The sequence below is a fragment of the Bos grunniens genome, chromosome 6, assembly GCF_055505025.1.
Source record: "Bos grunniens cultivar Pamir isolate PY7600 chromosome 6, Bosgru_T2T1.0, whole genome shotgun sequence".
Classification (NCBI taxonomy): Eukaryota; Metazoa; Chordata; class Mammalia; order Artiodactyla; family Bovidae; genus Bos; species Bos grunniens.
In genome coordinates, this window is record NC_141170.1 from 3,700,984 (window position 1) to 3,728,278 (window position 27,295).

A 27,295-nucleotide genomic window follows, 5' to 3' on the forward strand; every position below is an offset into this window, starting at 1 on the left:
ATGGTCTTGGAGGACAGAGACCCAGCAGAGTCCTGGGCTGCAGGAGGGACCCTTGGCCTCCAAGGAGCAGGAGCCGGAGGGTCAGGATGTCTCCAGACTGTTCCCAATGGTGACCCTGAGCTAGGAGACCCCGAGGCCACTGGAGTCGAACCAGCCAGATGGGGTGAGACGCGGGGGTCGGATCTCACAGTTGGATTTGCAGGGCATGAGTCTGGCGACACTCTCTGGCCTTTGTGTCCATCCCCAGGCCCCATATCCAGGTAAGATCAGATTCTCCAGCCCCTCCGAGGGTGCCCATGAATAATCCCGGCACTGAGGGCTATTAAACCCATTTACAGATGAGGATCGAGGTCAGAGGGAAGGAGGCACCACGGCCCCTCTGATGACCGCACACTGAGCTTGCCACCCACCCAGCCTCATCCTGAGCCCCTGCCTGCTCCCACCCTGGGTGTCACTACCCCACCCCGACTCCTTCCCAAAAGAGGCTGGAGTCCCACCCCCCACCTTGCTGTGGGGCGCCTGGCACAGGGCAGCTGTGGCTCAAGCTCGTGGAGGGAAGGATGGGTGAGCGCTGGGGGGAGCATGGGTGGTGGAGGACACGGCCTGGGGTCAGAGCTGCACTGCTCAGCTGTGTTGCTCTGGGACAATCGCTTGACCTCTCTGAGCCTGGGTTTCCTCATCTGTAAAATGGGTGTGGGGAGCAGAGGGGAGGATCGGGTGGAAGACGCTCCCTGGCTTGTGAGTGGCCGGCTGCCCTCAGGGACCAAGATGACTCAGGACCAGCACTCGGGTCCAGAGGAGGCCCCCTCCCTGTCCCGTGGCCCATCAAGGACACAGTCCCAGCCCTCCGTGGCCCTCTGGCCCCGCCCGCATGCCCTGTGAGCCCAGGGAGGCCAGGCGGCCTTGCCTTTTGAACTTGTACAGGATGAAGGCCCCGACCGCGAAGAGCCCGCTGACGAAGAGGATCACCACTGCCCAGTAGCCGCCTCCGCCTCCCAGGCTCGGGGGACCTGTGGGCAGAACGGCCCGTGAGCGCTCAGAGTGGGCAGCGGCCGCCCCCGGAACCTGGGACCCCACTGGGTAAAGCCCGGCCCTGGTCCTTCACCCCCTAGAAAGTGGACACAGCTCCGTCCAGACCGATGCTGGCATGGACATGCGTCTTCACGGAGCAGAAAGCGGCCCTTCAGCTCTTGCCAAGATTCTTGCCCCAGAGCGGAGAGGAGAGTCCGTGGTGGGCATGGGGGCAGAGTGCATCTGAGACCCTGCGTGCGTGCTCAGTCGCTTCAGTCATGTCTGACTCTGTGACCCCATGGACTGTAGCCCGCCAGGCTCATCTGTCCAAGCGATTCTCCAAGCAAGAATGCTGGAGCAGGGTGCCATGCCCTCCTCCAGGGGGCCTTCCTGACTCAGGGATCGAACCCAGGTCTCTTACGTCTCCTGCACTGGCAGGCGGGTTCTGTACCACTGGTACCACCTGGGAAGCCCCATCTGAGACCCTAAATGACATAAATTAAAGCAAGAGCTCCATGCGTCCATGGAGAGGGCAGCAAGGCTGACCAGGATTTAACTGAGACGACCACCCGGCCAGGAGGGACATGTGGTCAGCAGAGGGGCCCCCTCTGCCCCCAGTGTATACAGTAGCCAGTGTCATCTGAGGGGCCTGGATGCCCACCCATCCCACCTTGCAGAGGCGAGCCCGGCCCGGGCCCTCACCTGTGTCCACGTCCCTCACGGCCACCATGACCCGGACCCCGCCGCGCAGGAGGAAGCTGATCTTCTGTGCTTTCAGCACCTGCTGGATGGCCGTGAGTCTCTGAAAGCACAGAGCGGGGGAATGAGGGGTGTCTTCAGGGTCCCAGCAGGGGGAGTGGGAGAGCTGAGCGGACGTCTGCCCTGACTCTCTGGGGTCAGGGGGCTGGGGGAGGGCCCCTGCACTCTCCGGGTCTCAGTCACCCCATCTGTAAAATGGGAATGCTAGCCACCAACCAACTCTCACCAAGAACCTCTGAAGGGACACAAGATAATCCAAGCGTGGCCCTGCCCTCAGAGAGCTCCGGCTTTAGTAGGGACCACGGAGTGTGGTAATCCAGGGATGTCCAGGAGGCCCCTGACCCCAGAAGTAATCAGGGGAGGCTTCTCGGAGGTGGAAGATCAAGAAGAGGACAAGGAGGGTCAGGGCAGGTGACCCAGGCGTGCGAGTGACCCCACACCTGAGGCCGAGAACTCCCAGGGGTGGTGTTGCAAGATCGTGGGGGTGGAGGAGGGGCAGTGGGCCTCTGGGCCACCCTACTGGTTTGGGAATTCATAAGCGGGGAGTTTCTGGGGCTCAGAAGGGACTCAATCAGCCCACATGGGTGTCAGGTGTCAGCCTTCTGCACAGGTCGGGGCAGAGGTGCTGGGGAAGTAGGCCCCCAGGGACGGCGGTCCCGTGGCTCCGCTCCCGGGACCTCTGGGCGGGGGACATTCCCTGGGGACTCTGGCCGAGCCTCAGCAGCATTTTGGCCTCTGGGACTCGGCTCCTGTTCACAGAATGAGGGTGCTGGCTTGGCCTGTCGCTTACACAGCTCCCTACCTGGAGGATCTGGGAAGTACCTGGTTCTGCTGCTTGAACCAAGAATGGAAAGGTGCCAGTACATGAGTGGTTGCCAGGGGCTGGAGTGGGGTGACTGCTGGTGGGGCGGGGTTTCCTGTGGGAGGAGTTGGTAATAGTGGGGCTGGAGGGGGTGACTGCTGGTGGGGGCGGGGTTTCCTGTGGGAGGAGTTGGTAATAGTGGGGCTGGAGGGGGGTGACTGCTGGTGGGGCGGGGTTTCCTGTGGGAGGAGTTGGTAATAGTGGGGCTGGAGGGGGTGACTGCTGGTGGGGGCGGGGTTTCCTGTGGGAGGAGTTGGTAACAGTGGTCCCATGGCTGTGAATATACTAAAACCACTGAATGGTACACCTTACAAAAGTAAACATTATCTCAAAGTAAAAAGAAGAATCAGAACCGCAGCCAAGCTCTGGACTAGTCGTGGGCACCGATGCCCACGCAGACGGTCTGGAGAGAGAGACCAGCGCTGAGGCGGGGCTGCAGCACGGCCCGCAGCACCCCTGAGTGTGGGTGGTAGTGCCCATTTTACAGACGAGGGAAGCGAGGCTCAGTGAGACCCCTGCCAGGAAGCACAGTGTGGGCATGGTGCCCACCCCCGCTCTGGCTGCAGAGCCGTGCTCGAGCCACTCCCAGGTGGCCTCCGGGTGGACCCTTGACTGTGCCAGCCTGACCCACAGCCCTTTGTGAAGAGCATCCACATCTGAACCTGGGGCTCCCAACCACACCCCAGGCTCTCGGCACCTCTCTGTCCTCAGGTCATCGTGAGGATTCGTACAAGCATCTCGCATGGCGCCCCGAGACCTGAGCTCTGCACACAGCAGACTCCCTAGGATTGGCTGCTGGCAGTGGACGGGTGTGCGGCTAAGGCTTCTCCCTTACTTTGGGCACATGATTTACTCTGAGCACTCAGGACACTGGGGGAAGTTCAGTTCAGGCACTCAGTCGTGTCTGACTCCGTGACCCCAAGGACTGCAGCACGCTAGGCCTCCCTGTCCATCACCAACTCCCAGAGTTTACTCAAACTCATGTCCATTGAGATGGTGATGCCATCCAACCATCTATAGATCATCCTCTGTCGTCCCCTTCTCCTCCTGCCCTCAGTCTTTCCCAGCATCAGGGTCTTTTCCAATGAGTCAGCTCTAACCATCAGGTGACCAAAGTATTGGAGTTTCAGCTTTAGCATCAATCCTTCCAATTAATATTCAGGACTGGTTTCCTTTAGGATGGACTGGTTGGATCTCCTTGCAGTCCAAGGGACTCTCAAGAGTCTTCTCCAACACCACAGTTCAAAAGCATCAATTCTTTGGTGCTCAGCTTTCTTATAGTCCAAATCTCACATCCATACGTGACTCCTGGAAAAACCTAGCCTTACTTAGACAGACCTTTGTTGTCTAAGGAATGTCTGCTTTTTAATATGCTGTCTAGGTTGGTTATAACTTTCCTTCCAAGGAGTAAGCGTCTTTTAATTTCATGGCTGCAGTCACCTTCTGCAGTGATTTTGGAGCCCCCCAAAATAAAGTCTTTCACTGTTTCCACTGTTTCCCCATCTATTTGCCATGAAGTGATGGGACCGGATGCCATGATCTTCCTTTTCTGAATGTTGAGCTTTAAGCCAACTTTTTCACTCTCCTCTTTTACTTTCATCAAGAGGCTCTTTAATTCTTCTTCACTTTCTGCCGTAAGGGTGGTGTCATCTGCATATGTGAGATTATTGATATTTCTCCCGGCAATCTTGATTCCAGCTTGATTCCAGTGTTTCTCATGATGTACTCTACATATAAGTTAAATAAGCAGGGTGACAATATACAGCCTTGACATACTCCTTTTCCTATTTGGAACCAGACTGTTGTTCCATGTCCAGTTCTAACTGTGGCTTCCTGACCTGCATATAGGTTTCTCATGAGGGAATGGGGGGAGTACCCCGCGGTTTACTCCAAGCACCCACGACAGTGGGGGAGTACTTTGTGGTTCACTCTAGCACTCGGAGTCTTTTCCAATGAGTCAACTCTTCGCATGAGGTGGCCAAAGTACTGGAGTTTCAGCTTTTTTGCTGTGCTTCATGGGGTAGTAAAGAGTTGGACACGACTGAGGGACTGAACTGAACTGAACTAGCACTCAGGACAACGGGGAGAGTACCCCACGGTTTACTCTGAGCACTCAGCACAATGCGGGGAGTATCCCCCCTCCTTTCCTTCCAACCCTCACTCTAAAGTGCCCCCAGTGGGTGCAGCCTCCCAGCCAAGTGCTGGCAGCCGGGACCCGTGCAGTCTTCCCCAACCTTCACCCAGCCTCTACTCTCAGATCCTCATCTGAGAAGTGTGTCAATGACTCTCAACCAGCTGCTGGCCAACGTCCGGAGACACCTATCATCAGGGCTCAGGCTTGGCTGGGAGCCCCAGGTTCAGATGTGGATGCCCTTCAGGAAGGGCTGTGGGTCAGGCCGGCACAGTCAAGGGTCCACCCGGAGGCCTCCTGGGCATGGCTCGAGCACGGCTCTGCAGCCAGAGCGGTGGTGGGCACCATGCCTGCACTGTGCTTCCTGGTGGGGGTCTCACTGAGCCTCGCCCCCCCGTCTGTAAAATGGGCGCTACCACCCACACACAGGGGTGCTGTGGGCCGTGCTGCAGCCCCGCCTCAGCATTGGTCACTCTCTCCAGACCGTCTGTGTGGACATCTGTGTCCGCGACTAGTCCAGAGCTTGGCTGTGGTTCTGATTGTTCTTTTTTTTTGGAGATATTTACTTTTGTAAAGTGTACCATTCGGTGGTTTTTAGTATATACTCACAGACACGTGATCACTACTACCGTTTAACTCCTCCCAAAGGAAGCTTTCATCCTCCCAGGGCAAACCCTGCCCCACCAGCAGTCACCCCCCTGCCCCCCCAGCCCCTGGCAACCACTCCTGCGTGGTCTCTGGATTTGCCGATTCGGACATTTCGTATAAATGGAATCGTACATCAGTGGCTTTTTTGTGACCGTCTTCTTTCATTTTGCATCATGCTTGGGTTCACCCAAGTTGCAGCCTGGATCAGAATGTCACTCCTGTTCGTGGCTGAGTAATGTTCTGCTGTGCGTCTGGGCCGCCTCCTCCTCGCCCAGTCGTCTGCGGGTGGGCATTTGGGTTGCTTCTACTTTGGGTTCACGGACACCCGTGCACGAGTGTGTGTGTAGACACACATTTTTACTTCTCTTCGGTACATCCCTGGGGAGTGAAGCTGCCGTGTTATGTGGTAGCTTCGTGTTTGAAGATCTGCCAGACAGCTTCTATGGCGGCCGCACCATTTTCCGTTCCATCTCAGCAGTGAACGAGGGGCCAAGTTCCTCCACGTCCTCACCCACACTCGTCAGTGTCTGCTTGCTGTGGAACTACAGCTGCCCTGGAAGGCGTGAAGGGCTCCCCTTTCACCTTTCAGTCCCAATCTTAGTTGGATGTCCTGAAACCAGGTCCTGGAGTCCCCTGGGTGGTGCTCACCCCTCGCAGTGAGGCTGGGGTGGTGCGACCAGGTCCAGCCGAAGAAATGGGAGTGAAATTGGCACGTGCCCGTTGTGGGGCTGGTCCAGCCCGGTGCCCGGCCCCCCGCCCACTCCTCCACCACCGTGACGCTGAGGTAGCCCCAAGGGGGAGGAGGGACAGCGATCGGTGAGAGATAAGCCTTTACGTGCTGAAGAGTGACTGAGGTCCCCGTGCTTGTCGGGTATCACCATCAGACCCTACGCCACACGGGGGGCACCCGGCCCAGCAGCCGCGGGAGGTACCTTGTCACTGGTGAGGCTCCTCTTCCTCGTGGGCCTGGGAGGCGGCAGGAGCACGTGCAGGTCGGCCAAGGTGGGCAGCCCCGGCTTTACCACCGTCACCATCAGCTCCTCAGGGATGCTGGTCTCCTGCGGGGACACGGAGCCCCTCTGATGCACCAGCGTGCCTCCTCTGTCCCCGGCCGTGCTCCAGGGCCCCCGCGATCACTCCCCAACCCCACGTGACCTGTCCGAGTCTCGGCTGTTCTTGACCCCTGCCTGGCATGGGGGTGGCCCCGGCACCCTTTGGCGTTATCATCCACCTCCCGCATCCCTGCCCTCCTGGGCCCTCAGCCTTTGGCCCCGACCACAGTGTCTGCTTGCCCAGGGCTGCCCCCCTTCAGCTCAGTTCTCCCACCACCTCCAGGTGAGCAGCCCCTCCCTCGCTTGCTGTCCTCCCAGGCGTCAGGGCTCCTGAGCACGCAGCTCCCTCAACCCACAAAGCTCTGCTTCTGGGAAGTCCCCCTCCATACACATCCATCTGGAAAACTCCTATTCACCCTTCAGTGCCCAAGACAATACTACCCGAATTCTTAATGGGCCAAAGGGAGGCATGGCCATGGTGAGCGTCAGCCTGGGACAACCCTGGATGACTCTAGGGGGCTGTGCCTTCTCCCACTGGGGGGTCAGGGGCCTCGAGTGCCCCGTGCCCACCCTGCCTTTGTCTTCTGTGAGAGCTCCCTGACGGTAGACGTCGCAGAGACTTGTCTCTCTGTCTACTGTATCCAGCAGTGAGTAAATGAGAATCACTTTAAAGAGATTCTGGACCATTGGAGGAGGGCGACTGCGTCTTGTGCAAACAGCTGGTGCTCACTAGATGTGCATGGAGCATGCGGCCCTGCCCCTGCCCCACAAGAGGATGCTCCGACTCCGTGTCCCCCAGGGCCAGGTGAAAGGATCCTAAGTGGCTTCCAAGCACTGTTCTCGGCAGACCCAAAGGACAGATAATTAGGACGCAGGGCAGCCTGCCCGTCCCGCCTGTCCCCTGCCCTGAGGACTCCGGCCCCCGCCCCCCACTTCCCCGGGGTACCCACAGCCCATAAGAAGGGCGGCGGCTGTGCCACGGGTGGGCCGGGTACCTTGGAGAGGAGCCGGGACACCACGAGGCCAACGTCTTCCCTCCACTCGGGGGTGTTGGGGTTGTGAGCGTCCAGGTCCTTGGAAAACTGCAGAGGCACGACCTGAAATTGATCTGGAAAGAGGCGGAGTCGGGAGAGTGTCGCCGCCCTGCTCCCTTCACAGCTGGGGCCACACCCCCTGGCTGGTCCAGCGCTGGCCCTGGGGGTGGATCCTGCCGCCCACCGTGTGCCAGTAGCTGCCCCCGGCAGGGCCCACTGCACTGCGGCCGTTTAATAATAATAATAACAACAACAACTACAGTGACAACGATGAGGCCAGCGGTGCTGACCTGGGAGGGAGAGCCAAGCCTGCTCTGTGACTTCCCCATCAACCCTCGAGGACAGACAAGCTTGGCCTTCCATCTCCCAGGGATCCACGGAGTTTGAGCGGGCTGTCCCCCCACCAGAATAAGAGTCCCTGGAAAGCAGAGTCCACCTGCCCCCCTGCCCCCCGCCTTCTCTTTCTCTCAAATTCCCCAGGGCCCCCAACTCGGACACCTCTTCTAAACCAACAAGCAGGAGGTGGTGAAAGAAAGACCGAGCCCTGGGAGCCTCAGAGTGAACTGTCCTCTCTCCATTTAGCTCCGGAGCCTCGGTTTCCTCATTTGTAAAGTGGGAGGGGGCTCTGCAAGGGTGAGCAGTCAAAGGGACAGGTGCCTCATGAACGTGCAGTGCGGGTGGAGGTGAGTGTTTCAAGGCCCCGGGCTCGGGGTGCGGTGCCCACAGGCTCGGGAGTGAACAATGGCCAAGGGCTGTCCCCTGAATACTTAAACGATGGCTGCTGTCCATGCAGATGCTGTTCTTACAGCAAAATAAGGTTTTTATCGGCACGATAAAGAGAGAAACATGGCTCTGGGTGGTGGGACGCTTCCATTCTGAGGACTAATTTTCGGTTGCAACTGTCTCCTGGGGGCGAGGCTCAGAGCCTCCCAGCAGGGAATAGATAAATGGGACACAGATTCAGAGCAGGACTCCCAACAAAGTCAATATCCCATGTCCTTTGAGATGTAATCGCGTGACAGTCCTCAGATGTCAGGGTGCTGAGGACAGGTGCCTGCGGGGGGTGGGGGCAAGGGGAGGGAGACCCGGTGCCCAGTCCCAGCTCTGTCCCCTGATGCGTGACCTCGCCAAGCCCCTCAGCGGCATCCTCACTTGTGTCCTGTGGGGCCCGTGAGTGCCCCGTGCGCAGGAGTCGTCAGTGTTTATTTTACAGATGGGGAAACCGAGGCTGGGGAGCCCAGAAGTGTGGTAGACAGAGGTGTCACCTCCGTCCAGCAGGGGCCACTCCGGGGTGACCGGCGCCTCGGTGGGTAACCCCCGCCTGGCCCGACCCTGCGCTCCCAGGAAGGAGAAGCCACGCTGCCTGCCGCAGTGGGGGAGAGGGCACTCACCCAGCACGCGGACCACCTTGGAGTCCTGCAGCACGGAGGTCCCGCAGGCAGCCTGCACCGTCACCCGCACGTCCCCCGGGTCCCCAAACCGCGTCGTCACAGAGTTCTCCAGGGACAGGCGGGGCTGCGGGCACAAGCGGGGCTCAGGACGGGGCCGGAGAGCTGGCCCCACGGGAGCCTGCTGAGAGCGCCCGGGGGGCGTGGGGAGGTACCCCCAGAGAGACGCCTGGACCTGAGAGCTCCCCAGCACAGACACGCATCTCCCAGGGCCCCCTGCCCTCCAGAGGCACCAAGACCCCCTGTGTGGATGGTGTCGAAGGCCCAGCTGCTAGGTTGGGCATCCCTGTCACCTTCCTGCCCCAGCCCAAGCTCAACTGGGCTGTAGCACCTTCATGCTCGGACCCCAGGGCCTGGCTCAGCACCCACCCCATGGGGTGGGGGCACCCACGTCATTCGTGGGGTCCGCACTATGACCTCGGTCCTTGCAGATGGGGAGACAGAGGCTCGAGGAGGCACAGTGACTCTCCAAGAGCTCGGCTGGAGGTGGCTGACTTGCTGCTCGAATGCAGAACCCGAGCACCTTCCTCACCCATCCCTGTGCCCCAGAACCACAGTCCTGAGCCCTGAGCCCCACCCAGGCTGGGCCCTTGGCCGCTGTCTATGGGGGGCTGCAGGGCTGCCATTTGCTGAACGAGCGAAGGATCCTCTTTGGGTCTTGGGGTCCCTTCCCCCAGGCTAAGGGGCAGCCTTGTCCACAAAGGTCCTCAGGACCTCCCACCAGGCATCTGTCTTAGGTTCCCCATGGCTCACAGGACACAACCCACAACCCTGGGTGATGCTTCTGAGGTCGGGCTCAGCCCAGGGATCCCCTCCTCCATGAAGCCCTCCCTGATCACCTCCACTCTCAAACTAGAAATGATCCGTCCCCTTCCTGTGACACTTGTCACACCCTAACTTGGGTCACCTACTCTATTCATATATCTTCCCCAGGAAAAAGCATGGTCTGGTCTGATCTGATTCACCACATGTCCACCACATTCAGACACAGCTGGACCTCGAGCAGATAGATGCTCAGGGTGGTGGGAGGGCTGGTATGCACCCGCCTCACCTTCATGGTGCCGCATGCTCTGTCCTGCCCGGTACGGAGGGTGGGATCTGCCCCACGCTCCACGCCAGATGGGAGCCTCTGGGGAAGAGGGGCCTCCAAGGGCTGGGCCTGCGTACCTGCAGGCTGTGGCCGATCCACCAGTAGAAGACGGTGAGGTTGGGGTTCAGGGGCAGCAGCACGGCCGTAAGGTTCACCTCCTGGTTGACGCCGATGACAGGAACCACTTCCAGGTAGAGGGCCTGCAGAGGGGCTGCAGGGGCCACACAAAGGTTAGGGGTCAGAGGGCATCAGGGCACTGGCCATGTCACAGGTTGCTATTGGTCACTGTCACCATCAACCTCATCACCACCACGAACACCCTTACCACCATCATCACTACCTCCACCACCATCAGCCCCACGAGAAACACTACACTTTCATCGCCACCATCACCACCACCACCATCACCACCACCACCATCACCATCATCATCAGCTCTATGATCACCATCACCATCATCACCATCAGCAGCAGCAGCAGCTCCATCATCACCATTATTAGCATCACATCATCATCTCTATCATGACCACCATCACTACCACCATCACCACCACCATCGTCACCACCAACCGCGCTGTTGCACAAGCCACCGTGGGTGTGGCCTCCAGCCCCGCCTGGTGGCCTCCCTGTCCCTGGGCCCCCCGTGCTTCCCCAAGGACAGCTCTCTCACAGGGAGCCGCCCTGGGCCTGGCGGGGGCGATGGGCTCACCGGTGACCTGGACAAACAGCACTGCCTCGTCGTGCCCCGCCACGTTCTCCGCCCTGACGGATACGCGGTAGACGCCGGGGCTCTCGTAGCGGTGCCGGATGGGCTCCCCGGTCAGCGTGAGGTTCACGTACATGGCCTTGAAGCCGTCCCCCAGGTCCACCTGGTACTTGGTGGTCAGGACATCACCCTGTAAGACACACCAGGGGGCCACTTAGGACCTGGCTGCAGAGCTGGGAGCCAGCAATGGGCCATTCGCTGGCTCACGCACGTATTCATTCACTCACTCACTCATTCATTCCCCACTTCTTTCTTTCCTGAAAGCGAGCTCCCTGGGGACCCCAGGGAACCAGGTCTGTTCTATCCTTGCCCCCTGCCCCACCCAGCCTGGAGGGCAGGGCTGAGACCAGTAGCAGAGGATGGAAGTAGTAGCCAGGGCCGGGTCTGCATTTCAGAAAGATGACCCAACCGCTGAGGCAGAGAGGAGTCAGCTCAGATGAGGTCAGGGAGGCCTGAGCCAGGGACCGGGAGGGCAGGGAGAGGCCCCCTACCTGCTGCACAGTTTAAGAAACAGGGAGATGTGCGTGCATAAAAACTCTTAGTCTCCTAGGAAATTACAAAGCAAAACGTTATCTTCCCCTCTGCTGCTGTGATTCCTGCATTTTCTTTTATCTTCTCACTCTACGTGGTGCCAGGAGTGATGCTCGGGGGCACGCGCTCTATGCAGGGAGGGGTCCCAGATCTGTCACCCTCCCCGGCACCCCTCACCCACACGAGCCGTCCAATCGCCCGTCTAATCCCCACCGCGAACACCGCCCTTCCAATAACCGCATCTTCCTCGTGGAGTCTTGGGAAAGGAAAGTGAGGAAGCAAACAGGAACTTTTTCAACTTCGTGGCCAGAACGAGTTCTTCACTTACTTCAGGTCCTCTCTCCCCATCACCTTCCTATCATATCTTCCTGCCACCCCTCTGCCCGCTGGGGGAGCACCCAGGAAACCATGTCCTAGGGGTCAGGAATCACTAACTGTTTAGGGAGCCTCTTGGTTTACACCTGCCAAACCCTAGAACTTGACAGAGAACCTTTATGTAAATTACATTCGTTTACCTTTCTTCACAAATCGGGTGAAAAAGGTTGGATCACCCCTCCCCCATCCACACCCACTCGGAACCTCAGAACGTGACCTTATTTGGAAATAGGGTCTTTGCGGATGTGATTAGTTAACTCGAGGTCACACGGAATTAGAACAGGGTCTAAGTTCAATGGCTGGGTCTTTATCGGAAAGAGGAGCGGCCAGGGGAAGGAAAGGAAGGAAGCCAGGGGAAGACAGAGGCTGGAAGGGGTGCAGCCCTCGCCCAGGGCTGCCCGGAGCCCCCAGGAGCTCAGAGACGAGGGAGGACCCCCCTTCCAGAGGGAGCACAGCCCTGCTGAAATTTGAGTTTGGACTTCTAGCCTCCAGAGCTCTTGAGAGGAGAAATCTCTGATATTTCAAGCTGCCCAGTTTGTGGCCACTGCAGTGATGACCTCGGGGACCTTACACAAGTATGTTCTATGATCCCCATTTTATAGGTTGAAGGACTGAGGCTCTGTGAGTCCAGAACCTGCAGGCTGGCTTGTGGTCAGGGCTCTCTCTGTTTAAAGGCAGCCTGACAGATGGGGTGGTCTCAAGGTCAACTTGCTCCGGGAGGGAGGGGTCTGCATGCAGCTTCCTGGGGGAAGAAGGGGCCTCTGGCTGAGTCTGGACGTGTGGCTTTGATGGGCAGGAGCCACACCACCTGGGGATGCTGTGTCCTGCCTGTGAGCAGCTAAGAGGGTGTGTTTTAACTCCTGAAACACTCCCCTTGGTTAAAACACTTCATCACAGGGACCTCCTTGGTGGTCCAGTGGTTAAGACTCAGCACTTCCACCACAGGGGCCATAGGTTCGACCCCTGGTTGGGGAACTAAGATCCCACGTGCCATGTGGTATGGATAAAAAATAAATAAATAAGTAAAACCCTACCTGATCAGCCTGAGCATCTCAACGAGAGAGTAGCCCCTGCTTGCCTCAGCTAAGAGCCCTCACAGCAACGAAGACCCAGCACAGCCAAAATAAATAAGTAAAATTATATTAAAAAAAAAATAAAAACCTTGTCGTAATCAGGAAGGTAATAGTGGCAATGTAAGAAAATACAAAAAGGCAGAGAAGTAGCTGGAAAGGAAAAGTGGTGACGTCAGCACAACACCCACCACCCACGGCGTAGTGTTTCCATGCAGACCTGTGTGTGTGTGTGTGTTTATTCCTGAGCGCTTCAAAAACACTCGGAAGTCTCATGCTGAGCCAACTGCCAATTCACATGTAATTGTCAAGGATACAACAGAGAGACCCATGTTCGCGGTCTCCATGCGAACATCTTGCAGAACATGTATCACGGCTTGGAATCCACAGTGACTGAGCCACGATTCAGTCACCCCTGGGGTCCCTAGGGCTGCCCGTTCACACCCAGACATGCCTCTCCGTCACACCCCCGACTCCATGGGGTTAGAACCTCTAACCTGTTCTCCATTTCTATACTTTCGTTATTTGGGGAATATCCCCTGAATAGAACCGCTGGGATTAGCTTTCTCATTCAATATGATTCTCTGCAGATTCACCCAAGCTGTGGTGTAGAGCCTGTTCCTTCTTACTTCAGAGCACCGCCCTTGGGATGGATGTACCAGCTCACCTCGCGTTTATCCACTCGCCCGTCGAGGACATCTGGCTGTCTCCCGTTTCTGGCTCTTATGAAGAAAGCTGCTGTGAACCTTGGTGTATACAGGTTTTCCCGTGAACCTCTTTGTTTCCCTGGGATACAGGCCCAGGAGTGTAACTGCTGAGTCCCATGGATGTTGCATGCTTGGTTTTTAAGGAAATGACCAGCTTTCCCAGAGCGGCTGTACCACTTCACGTCCGCGTCAGCCATGCAGGAGGGACCCAGTGTCTCTGCATCCTCACCAGTGTTTGTGGGACCACCGTCCTTCATGTTACTCATTCCTGTAGGCGCGCAGGGACCCTCTTTACGCTGCACTGCGCTGATGGCTAAGGATGCTGAGCATGGTTCCCTGTGCTTCTTTGCCGTTCTCTCCGGGAACACGTTTCTCCATGTCTTCTGCTCATCTTCTGGTTGCTTGTCCTCTTACGGTTGGGTTCTGAGTAATCTTTATATATTCCGGGTACTAGTCCTTGTTGGATACGGTTTGTAGTTATTTTCTCTGTGGTCGTCTTTTCACCTTCTCAGGCTCTGTTTTCACCTTCTCAGGCTCTGTCACAGACGAAACGTGTCGCATTCTGATGAAGTCGTTTATCACACTTCCTTCGTGGATGGTGCTTATGGTGTCAATGCTAAGAACTCTGTCTAGCCCTAGAGCACAGGTATTTCCCCTGCCTTTTTTCTACAAGCTTCACAGGTTTCCATTTAAGGCTGTGATCCACTTTGCGTCGACTCTGCATCAGGCATGAGGTTCGTTTTCACCGGCTCCTCGTTTGTTGACGCCCGTCCTTCCTTCACTGAAATGATTTTGCGCCTGAGCCAGAATCAGCCAGACCCGTCTATGTGGGTCTGTTTCTGGGTTCCCCATCAGATCTTATGTTCGGTTCTAAGATCTTCACAGAACTTGGATTCCCCTAAATCCAGGGTTGTTTCCACACCTGGACTGGGTGAGTGTGTCTATGGCTGTGTACGAATGCAAGTGTGTGGTCACGTGTGAACATGTGTAAGTGTCCGTGTGTGTGTGTGTGTGTGTGTGAGAACAGGAGTGTTCACCGGTGCATGTACCCACTCCAACCTTGCGCCCACTCCTTCCCAAGGCTTCGACCTGGGAGCCAGTGGCCTGTTCCAGACAGTGGAGGGCAAAGGACTCTCTTCCAAGAGCATCTTTCTGCTGTTCCCTCACCTCCGCCCCTGCAGGCGAGGGTCCAAGCCTGCTGGGACAGTGGGCCACCACACGTGTCCTGTCCTGGGTCCGGGTGGAGCGTCCCAGCAGTGACCAGCTGCTGGGATTCCGGGCTCTAGAGGGCAGCAGGTGGCCATGTTTCCTGCAAGTCAGTCCTGGAGCTCCGGGCGGCAGGTGGGTCCCCTCTGAGGGTCCCCTTGAGAGTCTGGGCAGGGGGCTGCACCCTCCTCTGCAGTGAACAGAGCCTCCCCCCCGCCCCCGCACACATACACACACACACACACACCCCGCCCCAGGGTTGCCCGAGGCTGAAGCGTGACTCTCAGGGCCAGGCTCAATCATCGCGGGGCCAGCAGGTTGATGCACCCTCGGCTCAGGTCTGGGGGCTGCAAACCAGGAGGTGTCCACACGGAGGCCCCCTGGCCTGGACCCAATGCCAGCTCTGTGTGGCCCCAGGTGGGTGGCTGCGCCTGTCCGAGCCTCAGCCTCCCCAGCTATAAAGCTGGCTGGTGGGAGCCGGCAGGGGAGGATGGAGGGGAATGCGCCCACGCGGGCACTCGCGCATCCAGTTCTTCACACGGGACCAGAGCCCCCGCTTTCCAGCATCAGAGACCGCGTTGGGTTCCCCGGTCCCACCTGGGCAGGCATGGACGGACGTCTTCTGCATGGAGCCCCCTCGGTTCGCTCAGTACATTTGTTAACTGAAGCCCCCAGTGCTCGAGAGCTGTGAGCCGGGGGCTGGGGTCCCGGGTGGGAAGAGGGGGCTCTGCACCCCTTTGTGCTTTCCTGTCTGCTTGTGAGTGTTTTTAGTTTCTGTATTTGGATTTTCTACAATGAGCATTTGTTACGTCTATAATCAGAAAAATAAGCACGTGCATATTAGTTTAAATAGACTCAGTTCAGTTCAGTTCAGTCGCTCAGTCGTGTCCAACTCTTTGCGATCCCATGAATCGCAGCACGCCAGGCCTCCCTGTCCATCACCAACTCCCGGAGTTCACTCAGACTCACGTCCATCAAGTCAGTGATGCCATCCAGCCATCTCATCCTCTGTCATCCCCTTCTCCTCTTGCCCCCAATCCCTCCCAGCATCAGAGTCTTTTCCAATGAGTCAACTCTTCGCATCAGGTGGCCAAAGTACTGGAGTTTCAGCTTTAGCATCATTCCTTCCAAAGAAATCCCAGGGCTGATCTCCTTTAGAATGGACGGGTTGGATCTCCTTGCCGTCCAAGGGACTCTCAAGAGTCTTCTCCAACACCACAGTTCAAAAGCATCAATTCTTCGGCGCTCAGCCTTCTTCACAGTCCAACTCTCACATCTATACATGACCACAGGAAAAACCATAGCCTTGACTAGACAGACCTTTGTTGGCAAAGTAATGTCTCTGCTTTGGGAATAAATTAACAGTGGTCACCTTAAGAGAATAAGATTTTGGGTTTTTATATATCCTTGTGTTTTTAATGTGTTTCCCCAGTGTTCTAAAATGAGTATATATGTTCTTAAAATCAGGGGAAAAAAGTAACACTTATACTAAAAAAAGAAAGAAATACTAGGAGACAGGGAGGAAATTTATATGTTTATATGTGTGTGTTAGTTTCTAAGTCATGTCCAACTCTTTGCAATCCATGGACTGTAGCCCACTAGGCTCCTCTGTCTATGGGATTCTCCAGGCAAGAATACTGGTGTGGGTTGTCATTCATTTCTCCAGGGGATCTTCCCGTCCCAGGGATCGAACCCAGGTCTGCCACACTGCAAGCAGATTCTTTACCACCTGAGCCACCTGGGAAGCCCCGCATAATATATGTGTGTGTGTATACATATACACATACATGAAATATTTCTATATCTGTCCATATATATTTGTATCTATGTCATCCATTAACTATCAATGATTTTTTTCATTAATCTCTATCTATTTATCATTTATATCTATCTATCTGTCTATGTATCACTATGAACAAAGCTAGTGGAGGTGATGGAATTCCAGCTGAGCTATTTCACATCCTGAAAGATGATGCTGTGAAAGTGCTGCAATCAATATGCCAGCAAATTTGGAAAACTCAGCAGTGGCTACGGCACTGCTGAAAAGGGTCAGTTTTCATTCCAATCCCAAAGAAAGGCAATGCCAAAGAATGCTCAAACTACCGCACAATTGCATTCATCTCGCATGCTAGCAAAGTAATGCTCAAAATTCTCCAAGCCAGGCTTCAACAGTACGTTAATGGAGATCTTCCAGGTGTTCAAACTGGATTTAGAAAAGGCAGGGGAACCAGAGAACAAATTGCCAACATCCATTGGATCATATAAAAAGCAAAAGAATTCCAGGAAAACATCTACTTCTGCTTCATTGACTTTGCTAAAGCCTTGACTGTGTGGATCACAACAAACTATGGAAAATTCTTAAAGAGATGGGAATACCAGACCACCTGACCTGCCTCCTGAGAAATTTGTAAGAGGGACAAGAAACAACCGATAGAACTGGACATGGAACAACAGACTGGTTCCAATTTGGAAAGGAGTACATCAAGGCTGTATATTGTCACCCTGCTTATTTAACTCATGTAGAGTATGTCATGCGAAATGCTGGGCTGGATGAAGCACAAGCTGGAATCAAGATTTCTGGGAGAAATCTCAATAAACTCAGATATGCAGATGATACCACCCTATGGCAGAAAGTGAAGAGGAACTAAAGAGCCTCTTGATGAAAGTGAAAGAGAAGAGTGAAAACCTGGCTTAAAACTCAACATTCAACAAATGAAGATCATGGCATCCGGTCCCATCACTTCATGGCAAATAGATGGGGAAACAATGGAAACAGAGACAGACTTTATTTTTGGGGGCTCCAAAACCACTGCAGATGGTGACTGCAGTCATGAAATTAAAAGATGCTTGCTTCTTGGAAGGGAAGCCATGATCAACCTAGACAGCATATTAAAAAGCAGAGATATTACTTTGCCGACAAAGGTTTGTCTAGACAAAGCTATGGTTTTTTCCAATAGTCATGTATGGATGTGAGAGTTGGACCATAAAGAAAGCTGAAGAATTGATGTTTTTCAACTGTGGTGTTGGCGAGGACTCTTGAGAGTCCCTTGGATTGCAAGAAGATCCAACCAGTCCATTCTGAAGGAAATCAGTCCTGAATATTCATTGGAAGGACTGATGCTGACGCTGAAGCGCCAACACTTTGGCCACCTGATGCAAAGAACGGACTCATTGGAAAAGACCCTGATGCTGGGAAAGATTGAAGATGGGAGGAGAAAGGGATGACAGAGGATGAGATGGTTGGATGGCATCACCAACTCCATGGACATGGGTTTGGGTAGACTCCGGGAGTTGGTGATGGACAGGGAAGCCTGGCATGCTGCAGTCCATGCGGTCACAAAGAGTTGGACATGACTAAGCAACGAACTGAACTGATTTACCTGCCTATCACCTATTACAGAATTTGTGTTGGCTATGAGATTATAAAGTAATAATTTTTTTTTTTTAATGCCTGTTTTTCTTAAGATTCCAAATTCACTAGATCAGTATAATGAGAGGTTTAAAACATTGTATTGCCGCTCACGGGAATGAATGAATCTGACATCACCATGCTGTCAACACCCAGGCAGGCATGTTTGAAGCCCCCTCTCCCTGGACCTGAGCTGGCAGCTCGCTGCTCCATTGCCCCTGCCCTCCACTCTCTCCCGAGTTTTCCATTTCATTGCTTCAGTGCTGGTCTGGACCTGGGCAGGGGTCTCTAGTGCACTGTTCCCGCCCGCAGTTTGGAAACGCTGGTCCAGATGACTCCGCACTCCAGGACTCCGAGGGGGAGAGGACGCCGCCCACCGCCCCGTCCGCCCGGCCGAAGCGGCCCCTCACCTGCTCCTGCCGCACCACGAACAGGACGTCCTCCCCGGGCCGCACGGCCACCGCCTCGCCGCGGATGCTGATCTGCAGGCCCCGCGGCGGCAGGAGCGGGCACTGCAGCCGCACGGGGCTCTGCCGCGGGTCCACGCCGCCCTCGCACACGTTGGACACCAGCTTCCGGTACCTGCGGCCAGAAGGCGGGTCAGCGTCCGAACGGACTGGCCGGGGCGGGGCGGGGCCTGCCGCCCCGCCGACAGCTTCAGTAGCTGTACGGGGGCTTTGGCTTGTGACCCCCGCGCTTCAACCCCCTCCCTCTTCCTGACTCCATCTGTTTGCTCTTTCTGCCCCATTTTGGAGCTGGGGAAACTGAGGCTCAGAGAAGGGAATGAGCTCTAATGGCAGGACCGCGGCCCTCGCTGGTCCGAGCGTGTTCTCACGATGCTGAGAGTTGTTGTTGCTGGGGGACGACTAGAGGAGCCAGAATGAATACTGCGACTTTGCTGGGAAGCGTGGTCCCGGGAAGCCAGAGTGCCCCGGAGGGGCTGGGACTTCCCGATGATGCGCCACGTGGCCGTGGGCAAGCACAGTCCCACAGGAGGCCTCCTCCTCTTACACGGATGGACTGGGGCCAGACGACACCCGATTCACCAGCTCATTCATGCAACGCGAATTGACTGAGCATCTGCTATGCGCCCGGTGGGAGGGCCGAGGTCATCCCTCGCAGCCCTTGCCCTTTGCAGAGAGGACTGTCCAGTGGGAAGGCAGCCCTCACCAAACCACCCCCCATATCAAAGCAACATCACGACTGTGACAGTATGGGGAAGGGGCTGCACCCCGGGCTCTGCTCCCCAAGAATGGGGCTTTCAGCTGGAGCAGAAGGTGGGCAGGAGAGTGAAGAGTGTCCTGGGCAGTGGAAACGGTGTGTGCCAAAGCCCTGTGGTGGTGGGGGGGCAGGTGTGAGATGAGGGTGGGGAGGGGCTGGCGGGGAGAGCCTCACGCGCTCTAGTAAACTTTTAGGGCCTCCCTAGTAGCTCAGTGGTAAGGAATCCACCTGCCAATGCAGGAGACGTGGGTTCAATCCCTGGATCAGGAAGATCCCCTGGAGGAGGAAATGGCAACCCACTCCAGTACTCTTGCCTGGAGAGTCCCATGGACAGAGGAGCCTGGCAGGCTGCAGTCTGTGCTGTTGCAAAACGTCAGACACAACTCAGCGACTAAGCAATAACAACAAACTCTTAGGAGGCATTAGGAAAACCCTGCTAGAGAGGCATAGATTGTTATCGTGCAAAGATGCGTGTGATTAGTTGGGAAGAAAATACCCTCCCTAAGAGCCACCTTCCCACAGCCCCTTGGCATCCCGAGTGTGCAGATGGTGTGAAATGAAACCCTTTGCCCTTGGTATGGGTCCTGACTCTGACATTTCAGACAAAAGTCCCTGCTTGCCAAGCCCTGGAGCAGCTGCTGTGGCTCCCTGATGGAGGGAGAGATGGATGATAGATGGATGATGGGTGAATTGTTGGAGGGATGGGAGGATGAACGGATGGCGGGTGAGTGAGTGGAAGAATAAAGAGATGGATAATTGGATGGATAGATGGATGATGGATGGATGGGTGGACAGATGGGTGGATGGATGAATGCAGGATGGATGGGGAATACACAGAGAGATGATTGGATGACTGGATGATGATGGATGGGTGGGTGGATGATGGATGGATGGATGGATGGTGGATGGATGGATGATGGATGGATGAGGAATAGACAGATAGATGACTGGATGATTGGATAGATAGATGGATGATGGATGGATTGGTGGATGGATAGATGGTGGATGGGTGGATGGATGATGGATGGATGATGGATGGATGGATGGTGGATGGATGGTGGATGGATGATGGATGGATGGATGGATGGGGAATACACAGATGACTGGATAATTGGATGGATACATGGATGATGGATGGATGGGTGGACAGATGGGTGGATGGATGAATGAATGAAGGATGGATGGGGAATACACGGGTGATTGGATGATTGGATGGATAGAGGGACGATGGATGGATGGAGAATACACAGATAGATGATAGGATGGATGGATGGATGGATAGGTGGATGATGGACAGATGGGTGGATGGATGAATGGATGATGGATGGATGAGGAACACATGGATAGATGATTGGATGATTGGCTGGACGGATGATGGGATTTATGCTGCTGAGGTCCAAGCCTGCAGTCTCTGGCCCTACTTCTTGCTTCTTTAGGCTCTGTCCTGCCCCATCCCCAGAGGCAGCAACCAGGCTTGTCTAATAAGTCCATAGGCAGTTCACTCCCTCTCAGAACTTCCCCTCGGGGACACAGAGACCTTTACGATGAAGCTTGCTTAGGACCTGTGGAGTGGTGGGCTCCCAGCTGTTCCACACAGAACACTGTTATAGTTTGATCCCTGAGACGCAGCATGCTCAGCCTCTGCAGAGGGAAGGAGGTCACACCTGCGGAGCACTTCCCTCCCCCTCACGCACAGCGTGTGTTCATCACACCACACACCGAGGGACACACCACGTGTCAGAAAGCTTAGTCCAGTCCAGGGGACAGCTGGGTGAGCGTGACAATAACTGGGGATGTTCTATTCCCACAGAGTAAGCTCCGGGCCCAGGGTGAGTCAGGGAAGGCTTCCTGAAGGAGGCGCCATTCAAGCTGAGACCTAAAGGGAGTGTGAATATCTCTGGCCCAGCTCAGGCCTGGCTTGCTCAGCGTTGGCAGATGGGGAGGGGCTTTGGCACTGCAGGGGCTCAGGGGGCCAGGGAGGCGGGTTCCTTCTCTGGGTACAGCGGGTATGAGCACCAAGGCCGGGGACCTCCTTGCTCTTTGTTTGGAGCGGGCTCAGGGTGTCTCTTCTCCCTGATGCTGACCCATCTGGGCTCCGAATGGAGAGCCCTGGCCGGGGGCAGAGTCTGGGTGACTTGCAGGAGCCCCAGCGCAAAGGGCGGTCAGCCCTGATTTCTCTCTCCCTGACTTCATGCGAGGAGCCGTGGGCACCAGGTGGGAAAGGCAGGGGTCACCATGGTTCTGCCCCGTGCGACTCACCCGAGACTGCTGGTGTAGGTCTGGCCCAGGACACAGTCGTCAGGGGGCGACAGGGGGTTAAACCAGAAGTTGGCAAAGCACTTGTTGGCATCGGACTCCGAGGAGGGGGCGCGCTCAAATCCATAGTCACTGGGAGGAGGAAGACACGGCGGTCAGGAGACGGGCAGTGGTGGAGGTGCGAGCCAGCCCAGGGTAGGTGCCCCACAGCAAGGACACACAGAGGCAGATCCACAGGCCCCGTCCCAGAGGGGAGAAGGACTGAAAGCTGATGGGTACATTCCGGGTGAGAAGGGATGCAAAGGGGATTCTGGGAAATTACAGCGGAGCACTGAACCCAGCCTGGGCATCCTGGAGGGCTGCCTGGAGGAGGTAGCTGACTCTCAATGGAAGATCAAGAGATAACCAGGGGAGCGGGGGAAGGGCACTGCAGGTGGGGGCCAGCCCCTTCAGCGCCAGAGCCGGGAGACGCAGGTGGGGATGGCAGGGCGAGGAAGGCCGAGGATGGCTGGGGAGGGAGCCAGCTTCCAGAACTCGGACATTCTCCTGTGGGTGGTGGGCAAGCACAGCAGTCCTTGAGTGGGGCGGCGGGGCGGGGGGTGGTCAGGGGGCTTCCAGGCGGGTCTCTGGATGGTGGAGGGGGTTGCTGGCTGTCCTGGGTCCCCAGGCTGCCCTCCGTCTTCCTCCGTGTCCCTGCCCTCCTGGGAGCAGGCAGCCCCTGCCGGCTTGGAAAGGACACCCATGGATTCTTGAACGTGGGCCGGACCGGGTGGCTTGGTGATCAGGCCCAGAATAAGGCGGCCGTGCTGGAGCGCGGCTCTCAGGTTGCCCTCCGGGTGGCGGCCACAGGGTCACTCAAGCAGCACCCCCCTGCTCCCCACCCACCCCCAGGGCTGGGGCAGAGTGGGACCCTCACCAGAGGAAGTCCGAGGCCCGGCACGGGCACACGCGGGCCGTGAGTGCTGCCGTGAAGCTGCGGCCCGTGACGCACCAGGACGCGGGCTTCCTCCTGCGGAAGCTCCTCTGCTGGCCCATGACGCAGCGGTCACCCTGCGGGGGGACGCGGGGTGAGGGGCCGCCCCACTGCGGTTCCCACTGCCGGTCTGGCCCGTTCCTTATTCCCCCGGCCCGGGCGGGCATCGGGGCAGGAAACCGGGGCCCAGGGCCAGGGCTGTGTGTGTGCCTGACGCTGACCCGGGGCAGCCCAGCCCCTGTCCAACCCCCCAGCACTCGCTGAGTGCTGTGTACCTGGCCCTGCTGGGCCCTGAGGGGGTCTCAGGCCCCGGAAGAGAGGCCCAATGCAATCCTCAGGCCCGAGGGTTTCAGGTGGGCCCTGTGAGGCTGGGACGAGCCACAGCCTCCAGGCCTCAGGGGCTACACAGTAGGTGTTCAGCCAACAATCCGAGCAGGACACACCAGTGTGAACAGGCACCATGGCAGATACAGCTGTGGGCACCCCCCCACCCCAGCGATTCTGGGACCCTCCCCTCTGAAATCCTGAGCACCCAACCCGAACTGCAGCAGAAGACCATTTCTGGTCCTCACGTATTCCCCTCCGTGTGAGTATTCCTCATTTTGCTGTAGGAAGTTTTGTGTGTCTGAGATTACGGCGTGGGGGCTGTCCCAGATCATTGGTGTTACCCAGTGTGTGATACCTGAGCCCTGCCACCTTCCCTCCATCCCACAAATCCGGGACCCCGAGCACAGCTGCCTTCTGGCTGGGTCGGGCCTGTGCCCCTGCGCCCCGGGTGTACCCGCGGACCCTGGCTGAGGCCGCCCAGAAGGGCCAGCAAGCCCAGCAGGAGGACCCACATCCGGGGGAGGCTGGCAGCCTGGCAGGACGGGGTTTGCGGGCAGAGGGGGTGCCCTGCGCGGGGCCGTGCCCACCTGCAGGTTGGTGAGGTCCCAGGAGCTGTAGTCATCCTCGCTGCACCGCCTGGAGAACCAGGGCCGGAAGTCCACCTTGACCAGCTCCCAGTCCGAACGGAAGCTGATGTGGCCGAAGACGCTGGGGAGGGAAGGAGGGGGCGGGAAACCGCCTTGGTCCGGCCAGCCCCCCAGGCGCCCCCCAGTCCCCTGCGGGCTTCCACCCACACTTTCCCAGTGGGTCCAGCGGTCTCTCCCCTGCCCCAGCCGGGCAGCCCCAGGACGGATTCTGCGCTGGGCCGGGCAGGCTGCAGGCCTACGGGCATCAGCATCAAGCGTTCCCACCACCATCGCCCGTTATCTACGGCTCGTGGATGGCGCTGCTGTGGGCCATCCCAGGTGCCCCCCATGGACAAGGACGTGGGCACAGTGGGGTCAGGAGCCCGGCCCTGCCTCAGTGGCCAGGCTGGTCCTGGCAGAAGTGTTTCACAGGATGACTCGTGGTTGGGTGTCTGCGTTCTGTGCTGTCTGGCTTCTCCCCACCCGCGTCCCTGCCTCTGTCGGCCTGTCCATACCAGGGGGGCTCGTGCGGCAGAAACCCCAGCTCCCTCTGCATAGCTGGGCCACAGAATTTTCCCCCCAAGCAGACCGGACAATCCATGGAGAGGTAGGGAGTCATCCCCCAGCTCAGAGCGGGCTGGGAGCAGTGTGCTTGCATGCTGCTTGGTCTAATCCTCACCACAGCCCACTTCACAGAAAGGAAAACTGAGGCACAGAGAGGCTGAGTAGCTTGCTTAAGATCACACAGCATGTTTGTGCCACTTCTTCGCCCACAGCTGTCATGTATTGAGTGCCTATCATGCGACGCCCAGATCCCTCGCTCTCCGAGAAGGCTGCTGCTTAAGGGATTTCCTCCCAGCACCTCACACTTGGGCTCCAGGAGCCCAGCCTGCACTTCTCTGGTCCTTCTCCAGTTCACCCTATAGGACCCCGGCCATATTACCAGAGGTTGAGCGCCTGGATGGAGGAGGTGAGGTACTCACTCCGGCCTTGGCCCCCATTCCAGGCTCACGGATAGGAGCTGGATACTTGGGGAAGTCAGTTGTGGTCTAAAGGGCACAAACTCCAATCTAGGAGGGTAGTTGAGAAGGGTCTTGGAGTGTTTTCTGGGGGACATGATGGCTGGCTCTGCGTGTCTGAGGCTGATACCGGAAGAGTTTTGGCTCCAAAGGACACCTCGGAGCCAGACAAGCCTGGGTTGACACCTGCTTACTTGTCTGTGACCTTTGGCATGTCCATTCCTCTCTGTACCTTAGTTTCCTTGGCTTTAAAATGGGGACAATGACACTGGCCTTTTGGGACCCATGGTGGATTGGCGATGGTTTGTGTAGGATGCTTGATTGTAGAAGGTTTATAAACACACATGCACACCCACCCTCACTCTTACACATACCCCCCCGACACACATGCTCAGAGGTTCTCACACGCACACACGTTACCTCCATTGCCCCGAACAGTCCCCAGGAGCAGATACTGTGATCTTTACTTCACAGACGAGACCCCGAGCCTCTACAGGGGCCTCTTCTGGTTCTTGCAGCCTCCCTCTGCCTTGGCCTGGCTCCCCGCTCTGTGGTTCACCTCCCCGTCCAGGGCTCTGAGAGGCCCGATCGCTCTCCACCTTCCTGCCTTCCTTCCTGCCTGCCCACGGGCAGCCCTGGTGTCTGGAGACACCCTGCGGTCCTCCTTCCAGCCTGAGCCTCTCACCCAGTCGTGTTCAGCTGCCATAATCCATCCTGCTTTTCTGCTGCCCGAGGCGTGAGCTCCCCCGTCACCCCAGCCTGGGCCTCTCCTGCTGCTGGTGGATGTGGCCCAGCATGGACCAAACGGCCCGCTTCTCCTCCGCCTGGTCCAGCTGCTCTCAGAGGGGCTCCCGACAGAGAGGTCGTGGGCGGCCCAGATGGGGGTGGTGACGGTGGTTGTGAAGGTGTCCCGCTGGTCCGCTGTCCTGACTCCCATCCTGGCGGGGACAGTCCCTTCCCTGGGAGTCTCACTACATGGGGACTGTCTGCCACGGCGACCCCTTCTCCCAAGCAGAGCCAGCTGGGTTGTTACTTAAATGGGGCATGAGGGTCTTAGCTCATTGAAGGGACGTCCTTAAGGGACATCTTCACTCCAGTACTCCAGTCTGGAGAATTCCATGGACTGTACAGTCCGTGGGGTCGCAAAGAGTCAGACAGGACTGAGCGACTTTCACTCACTCACCCACTCCAGGCCCTCCACAGCCTGAGCCTGTCTCCCGCTCTTCTGGAAGCCGTGTTATGATGGAGGTGACCGCAGTGGTGACTGCCGGCACATCCTCTGCCCCTGCCAGACACCTGCCCCCCCATCCACTCCTCCTCACCACCCCAGGGGGCGTGCTGTTAGTATTCCCACCTTACTGACAAGGAGACTGAGGCCAGGGACCCCTCAGGATGGCACGGCTGTGGCCCACCTCCTGGGGAGCAGGATCAGTCTCCCAGCTGGTGACTTTGGGGCTCTGACGCCCAGCCCGGGAAACACTCACTGGCCGGATTGTGACCACCGCGCGAACTCCTGTGTGGGCTGCCCAGGCCCCACCAGGGAAGTCTCTGAAAAGAGGCTGGTTCACTTGATCTAACTAATCCCCTCCGTGTCTCTGAAGTCCTGCCTTTTATGAAGCCTAAACGTTCAGCTGATACTTTGAGAAATAGCTGGCATCTGGCTAACTCTGAGTTTTAGGAAGTCAGTGCCTTTAATGTGTGTGTGAAAATGAAAGTGTTAATCGCTCAGTCGTGTCCGAGAGTAGGTACTCATTCCCTTCTCCAGGGGCTCTTCCTGACCTAGGGATCAGACTGGGGTCTCCCACATCACAGGCAGATTCTTTACCATCGGAACCACCTTCTGAAAGTTGGAAAGTGAAAATCACTCTAGTCGTGTCCGACTCTTTGTGACCCCGTGGACTATACAGTCCATGGAATTCTCCAGGCCAGAATACTGGAGTGGGTAGCCTTTCCCTTCTCCTGGGGATCTTCCCAACCCAGAGATAGAACCCAGGTTGCCCGCATTGCAGGTGGATTTTTACCAGCTGAGCCACCAGGGAAGCCCAAGAGTACTGGCGTGGGTAGCCTGTCCCTCCTGCAGCGGATCTTCCTGATCCATCCCCTTCACCATCGTTACCACCATCACCATCACCATCGACAGAATCACAATCTCAAAGGGCCAAGTGGGCAGTGATCCAGGGCTGACCCTTGCCTCTTAGTCCCACCCCTCACCAGCCTGGTGATCCTGGGCAGATGACAGATGTCCTTGGTTAGGGAAGAGTGGCCACCTCCCAGTGGCAGAGGGTGAGAGGACGCAGAGGATGGTAAGAGACAAGGAGGCGGGTGTGACAATGGGGGTGAGTGGGGAGGATGGGGAGGGAGGCGGGGTGAACCCGCCTAGCGCAGCAGGGCCTGAGGGGCCTCCGCCACGGCCCGCCCGGGGTTCGGCTCTGACCTGCCTGCCCACCTCCCGTGGGCACTCACGTCATGACCAGCGTCTCGTCCCCTGGCTCACTCAGCAGCCCATCCACAAACACGGAGGTGCTGGTGAAGTTGTGCGTGCTCCAGGTGAGGCCCTCATCCACGCTGAACCTGCCAAGAGAAGGGGCAGCTGGGGACACAGTCTGCGTGCAGGGCCAGCTGCCATGTCGGGCCCAGCCCTGCCCACACCCAGAGACCAGAGCTGTCGAGCTGAGGCGGCTGGGCGAACTGGCAGGGGCAGTGACCAACCCCAGGGCCAGTGCAGTGTCCCCAGCGCGGCTGGGCCCTGCCTTCACACTCTCGTAGGTCACGGC

At 57.2% G+C, this 27,295-nt stretch overlaps 1 protein-coding gene across 3 annotated transcripts in view; it reads right to left on the reverse strand.

The window, feature by feature from the left end:
- The window catches only part of SORCS2 (sortilin related VPS10 domain containing receptor 2), a 497,183-nt gene that overhangs the window by 6,210 nt on the left and 463,678 nt on the right, over positions 1–27,295 (reverse strand). For all 3 annotated transcript variants that reach the window (XM_086407453.1, XM_086407451.1, XM_086407452.1), the window contains exons 14-25: positions 26,985–27,092; positions 23,464–23,584; positions 22,493–22,626; positions 21,580–21,708; positions 18,510–18,681; positions 10,745–10,931; positions 10,113–10,246; positions 8,889–9,012; positions 7,459–7,571; positions 6,344–6,469; positions 1,714–1,813; positions 908–1,010 (exon numbers count right to left, since the gene is read on the reverse strand). In XM_086407453.1, the coding sequence (XP_086263579.1) occupies positions 908–1,010; positions 1,714–1,813; positions 6,344–6,469; positions 7,459–7,571; positions 8,889–9,012; positions 10,113–10,246; positions 10,745–10,931; positions 18,510–18,681; positions 21,580–21,708; positions 22,493–22,626; positions 23,464–23,584; positions 26,985–27,092 (1,551 nt within the window). The remainder of the gene's footprint in view (positions 1–907; positions 1,011–1,713; positions 1,814–6,343; positions 6,470–7,458; positions 7,572–8,888; positions 9,013–10,112; positions 10,247–10,744; positions 10,932–18,509; positions 18,682–21,579; positions 21,709–22,492; positions 22,627–23,463; positions 23,585–26,984; positions 27,093–27,295) is intronic.